General features: G+C 38.8%; 1 protein-coding gene across 1 annotated transcript; it reads right to left on the reverse strand.

Annotated features, from left to right (window-relative positions):
- Nucleotides 1-2334: 2334 nt before the first annotated feature.
- On the reverse strand, nucleotides 2335-2721 carry LOC123244182 (keratin-associated protein 4-3-like). The gene has a single exon (XM_044672505.1). It carries the CDS (start codon nucleotides 2719-2721, stop codon nucleotides 2335-2337), a length of 387 nt encoding a protein of 128 aa, XP_044528440.1.
- Nucleotides 2722-5923: the final 3202 nt, after the last annotated feature.

Below are 5923 nucleotides of genomic sequence, written 5' to 3' on the forward strand. Positions count from 1 at the left end.
ATCATCTTTCACCTTCTCTGTTTCATTTTCAAGCTGGCCAATTCTGGCTTTGAAGACTTTATTTTCTTGTTTTAGTTTATGTATTTCTTTTTTCAAATAGTCTTCAGTCTCTCTTGATTGCTTTTTGAGTTCCTGAAGGTCTTGAGTTAGTTGAATTTTGAGAATTTCCAAAGCCTGTGTCCAATTCACTGGAACTTCTTCCTCTTTTTCTATTTCTATTTCATTTGCTCTCTTTTCACTTCCTTGAAAGAAGCTACCAATTGTCATTTCTTTTCTCTTTTTCTGTTGTTTACTCATATTTTTTCCCTTTTCTGTTCTGTTAGTTTGAGCAAATGTATTTAATGATCTTTGATGTAAGCTCTTCCCCTAGCTGGCAATGGAGGTTTGTAGTTACTTTCTCTACCTTCTGAAGACTTCTTGCTTTCTAATTGTTGGTATTTAGCCTGATTGGATTAGTCTGTACTTCTTAATCTTCCCTGAGGCTAAAACCTCAAGAGGAGAAAAAAACCAACACCACCAGCAAAAAAAAAAAAAAACCCTGGGGGACTGGAAAGAGTGTTTTTGATGACCTGAGCTGTCCAGCAGTAGGGGCCCAATGTGCTTTCCTTGTGTTTGATCTGGTTTTCTTTCCTCTTGAAGCCCTTTATTCTCTATTTACATTTGAGGAAGAAGTCTAAGGTTTGGCTCTCTCTAAGCTACCATCTTCTAGGTGTTTTGCTGTGTTTCTCTGGTTTTCTCCTCCAGTTACCTCTCCAGTGCCTGTGTTCAACTCCCTGTGTCTGGAAGCAGCAAGGCCCTCTCTCCAGGCTTTGCACCCACCTGCCCTGAGATTTCAGGGGCTGCTGGAGACTCCACACAGCACATGGGGGATGCATCCTAGGATTCCCCTTATATACCCTCAGACCCGAGAGTTCAAGAATAGAAGCCTTTTTCTTGGCATATCTCCTTATTTGTGCAGCAGTACGGTTTCCCCTGTTCTGTCCCTTTGTTACATTTCTTCCTCTTTCTTCTCAAAGTACATTATTTTCTATGTCAGTGTGTAAGGGTACCTGAGGTTTTAAGATTTACTTCGTCTAAGCCTCCATCTTCCCAGAATCCTCTGTTGGCAACATTTTCAAGGGAGGAATAGGAAGTTAGAAATGATTTCAGGTTGGGATTTAGTAAAAATGTTTATTTCCTGATTCTCCATAATATTTTGTTCATGAATGGAATCAGATTCTTGCCCATTGTTCATAAGTTGCCCATTATAACATAAATTTTTCTCTTCTTCCCACACCAGAACTCAGGTTTTTTGGAAATGATTTTTCCACTCTTTGATCATAGCAAGGACCTTAAACCCATGATGACCATTCACCAACTCTCTACATGATTTGACACAAAGATATGACAAAGTGATCCATGGGAGAGTGTAAGTCATACAGTCACATAACAAAACCTTTGCAGATGGAGTAATTAGTGTGCATATATAAAACATTTCTGTGTGAATTATTTGGGAAAAAAGAATAATAACAAACGTTATTGACTTTGCACAAAATACTATATAATGTGCAGACACTGGATGACCACATGTCAGGTGCATGACAGCATTCCTTTGGGGCCCAGATTATGCTAATGGCTCCTGAAGACTCTTTGAAATATACAATTCAGTGATTTAAAAAAAATTGTTCAAGAATTGACAAAAGAGGGGGGCGTCTGGGTAGCTCAGTGGATTGAGAGTCAGGCCTAGAGACAGGAGGTCCTCGGTTCAAATCTGACCTCAGACACTTCCCAGCCGTGTGACCGTGGGCAAGTCACTTGACCCCCATTGCCCACCCTTACCACTCTTCCATCTAGGAACCAATACACAGAAGTTAAGGGTTTAAAAAAAAGAATTGACAAAAGAAAGAATTAGCCAAGACACCAAATTCTTTAATTGTCTGGAAGTTTTATTTGGAATTTGACAAACAATAAGACAAAAGCAAAGGGTTAGGATAAGGAATCTGGACAAGAAACATCTTGAGAATCTTTGTATTCAAATCTTGGTGTAAGCTAAAAATATGATCAATAATGTTATTGTCATAGAGTCAAGATTTCTGAGTAAAGCTGAGGATAGAAAATAATGAGGGCTTGGGAGAATAGGTAAGAGTTTTATTTGATGGAGTTCAATGAGATAAAACTTTGATGTCCATGTAGGTCAAGGAGGTAAACAGAAAGCTAATAGTTGCTGATATCAAGGTGCTGGTTGTTTCCTAATGGATTGCCATGAAAGCTCTTGTCCTGAAGCAAGAAGAAAGAAGGGAGGTGGTGGCTGACATTAGGTGGGAATGGTGGGCGGTTGCACAGAGGTGGAAGAGCTCAGCAGCAAGAGGACCCACAGCAGGCTGGTCTACAGCAGTTGGTTCTGCAGCAGGTAATGTAGCAGCAGGTGGGGCGGCAGCAGGGCTGGCAACAGCTAGATATGCAGCAGGTAGGGCGGCAACAGCAAGGTTGGCAGCAGCTAGACCCACAGCAGCTGGGGTGACAGCAGCTAGAAATACAGCAGCAGGGGCGGCAGCAAGGCTGGCAACAGCTGGGGCGGCAGCAGCTAGATATGCAGCAGGTGGGGCGGCAGCAGCAGGACCCACAGCAGCTGGGGCGGCAACAGCTGGTAATACAGCAACTGGGGCGGCAGCAGCAGGGAGCACAGCAGCCAGAGCCACAGCTTGGACCACAACAGGTGGAGCCACAACAGGAACTGACCATGGTGTTGGTAGGTTGAGCTTCTGGGTTGGTTTCCAGGTGAGTGAGTTACTTGAGTATGAAAGTCTTCTGGCCTGGTAAGCCTCTTTTATACTTCAAGGCTAAGTAGTTGCTATTGCTAAGTCCTACTTATTTCCTTATTATTTTTCCTGGTGAAAAAGTGATAATAAAATTAGTCTTTGGCTTAGGTTAAATGTTTTAACGCCCCCACCAAAATAAAAATAAAAAACAAAAATGAAAAAAAGAAACCAAAAACAACACCACCTTTCCATTTATCACTTCCCAGTGTATTCTTTATTTCTGAATCACCTCTTGACTTTTACCCCATGTTTATATATCCGTGAAAGTATTCTATTACTGTGTGGACACCAGTAATTAGGTAGTTGCTCCTTCTCTCAAGACAAAATATGCCTCTTCAGCTTCTTTTCATTGCTCCTAGTTCTGGCCTCTCGGACCAAATGTAACAAAATAAATTCTTGGATTCAGCCAAAGAGTCATTCCAAGACTGGAAGACAGTTTTCATGAATCCCCAATGTCTTCTCTTGATGGACACATTTCTCTTATACTTTTGTTTTCACTTCTGTGTCAGAAAAGAGTTATACGAGCTAATGAAGATTTCCATCATTGCATAGAGAAGAGGAAATGTTCTTAGTAAGGTAGCTGATCAAGTGACTTTGTCCTCACCCGAGGAAATAGCCCTGAAGCTCAGAAGGAATGTACAGTGTTTCCTTGGATACAAATAGACTTGAGTATAATTGTTCTGTCATTTGTTTTTGAGTCAAATTGAGGGAAGTGAGAGAGATAATTGACCAGTGTCTCACTGTTGTGTTAAGATATGCCAAATTAAAGTGAGCATTATGACTGTATTCATAACTATCTCTCAACCATAATGTTTGTACCTAGTATGTTGATCTCAACACACACCACATGATTTTCTGCTCAGGATGACTAACTGTGCTCTACTTGATGGTGATCTTAAATGTATGGCTATTAGATCAAAGATTATAAATCCCTAAAGCTGACTTCTCTCTGTTCCATTTGATGGTAGCAGAAGAAAATTGATTAAGAAATTGAAATGTTCTCCCACTTGGAACTATTTGATCTTACCTTGATGTCCTTGTTAATACTCGTGAAAAATTCCAAATTTAATAAAATTAATTTCAATTGATCTCCACTGATTAGAATATCCCTTGGATTTTGGAGGTGGATGAAAGGTTAGACATAATATAGTCCAATCCTTCCATTTTTAAACTTAGTTTTAGAGAAAGGAAGTATTTCCCCTGGGATATACTCATGGAAATAAACAGAATTGGATCAGGCAATCATTAAGAATTGTAATAACTAAACTTGGTCCTGAAGATGAGGAGAAGGAAGAAGAGAATAAACAGAAGGCAAAAGGAGAGAATAGGGAAGGATAAGAGGAGAATGGAGGAAAATGGAGAGAACTGAAGTGTGGAAAGGAAAGGTGAAGGAAGTAAAAGGAAAGGAGGAGAAAAAAACAAGGGGAAGGGAAGGGAAGGGAAGGAAAGGGAAGGAAAGGGAAGAGAAGGGAAGGGTTACATTAGGAATTTGAAAGAAGAGAAGAGATGGAAACTGGTGAGAAAGTCAAGAAAGGGAGGAGAAAGAAAGGGAAGGGAAGACAAAATTCACTTCTCTCTTTATAGATTTGGAGGACTATAACTGTTCATCTTACTGATGTTTTGGTGGTTTATTCTTTGATATAGTAGATGACCCACTGAGTAGAGAAAGGGGGATGGATATTTTCACAAATAAGGTTGATTGCAAAAAAATATCATTACAAATTTGTAAAAAATTATATCTTAGTATACATAACATTTTGTGACTAGGAAGTGACAACAGAAATCAGGCTAAAAATTTGTTCTGGTGTGATAATTCTGCTGAAAGGCAGCTTTTAATTACAAATCATGATCATTCCATTAAAGATATATTCATAAGAAGGAACAATTTCCTCTCAAAATATAAGAAGAGTTGCAAAGACCTCTTCTGATTGGGGAAAAATTTACAACTTTTTCTTGCTAAATTTCATGATTGCACTGTGATGGAGTGCAGCAACTACATGGATAGAAAACCAGCTTCTTCTACATTCTAGGAGACATGGAAAAACAATGTAGTTGAGAAGGTCAAGTGTTTAATGCTGATGCCTCAGTGAGAAAGACCATGACAATAAAACTTCTTTATTAGTCCAAATTGTTTCTTTGCTACTTTACGTTTTGTTTTGATGCTACGTATCGCCAAACAGGGAAAAAATTAATCCCTCTTCCATGTGACAGTCTTTAAATAATAGGAAAAACTTAGTTTGTAACTCTCGAACATTTTTTCCCTATACCAAACTTGCCTAGTTCCTCCAAATGATCCTCATATTTCAGGGCTAAAGACTCTTTGGTTTCCTTGAACCTCTCCTTCTTAAACTGTGCCACTCATAATTGGAAAACATGCTCTACATGAGGTCTACCAAGTGTAGGGTACAGAGACAACACTACTCTTTAGTCCTAGAACCTATGCCACTCAATGCAGACAAAGGTTAGGTTTGTTTTAGATTTTAATGTTATATTTTTTCTTCAATTATATGTAAAAACAATTTTGCCCTTTGTTTTCTAAAAAATTTGAGTTGAATTCTTCCCTCCTTCTTTATCTACTCCCCCTTCCGTGAGGCAGCAGGCCGTCTAATACAGATTTTATATAAGCGGCAATGTAAGATTTTCCATATTAATCATTTTGAATAAGAGAACTCAAACAAGAAAAATGGAGAAAGTAAAATATAGTCTGTTTTTGGTCTGCATTCAGATTCTGTCACTTCTTTCTCTGGAGGGGAATTATATTTTTTTCTCATGAGTCCTTGGTGATTGTCTTGGATCACTATATTGATAAGAAGACCTCTTACTGTGAACAGTGCTCTGGTTCTGGTCACTTCACTCTCCATCAGTTCATGTAGGTCTTTCCAGGTTTTCAGAAATCATCTTTCTCATCATTTCTTATAGCACAATAGCATTTCATTGTAATACCACATATATATATATATATATATATATATATACATATACCACAACTTGATCATCCATTCCCCAGTTTCCAGTTCTTTGCTAACACACACACACACACACATACACACACACACACACACACACACACACACACACACACACACAAAGAGCTGCTACAAATATTTTCATATAAATGAATCCTT

The sequence above is a fragment of the Gracilinanus agilis genome, chromosome 4 (genome assembly GCF_016433145.1).
Source record: "Gracilinanus agilis isolate LMUSP501 chromosome 4, AgileGrace, whole genome shotgun sequence".
Classification (NCBI taxonomy): Eukaryota; Metazoa; Chordata; class Mammalia; order Didelphimorphia; family Didelphidae; genus Gracilinanus; species Gracilinanus agilis.

Bases quoted from the DNA above. Each gene is read 5' to 3' on its own strand.
- LOC123244182 (XM_044672505.1), bottom strand. From the start codon at position 2,721: ATGGTCAGTTCCTGTTGTGGCTCCACCTGTTGTGGTCCAAGCTGTGGC.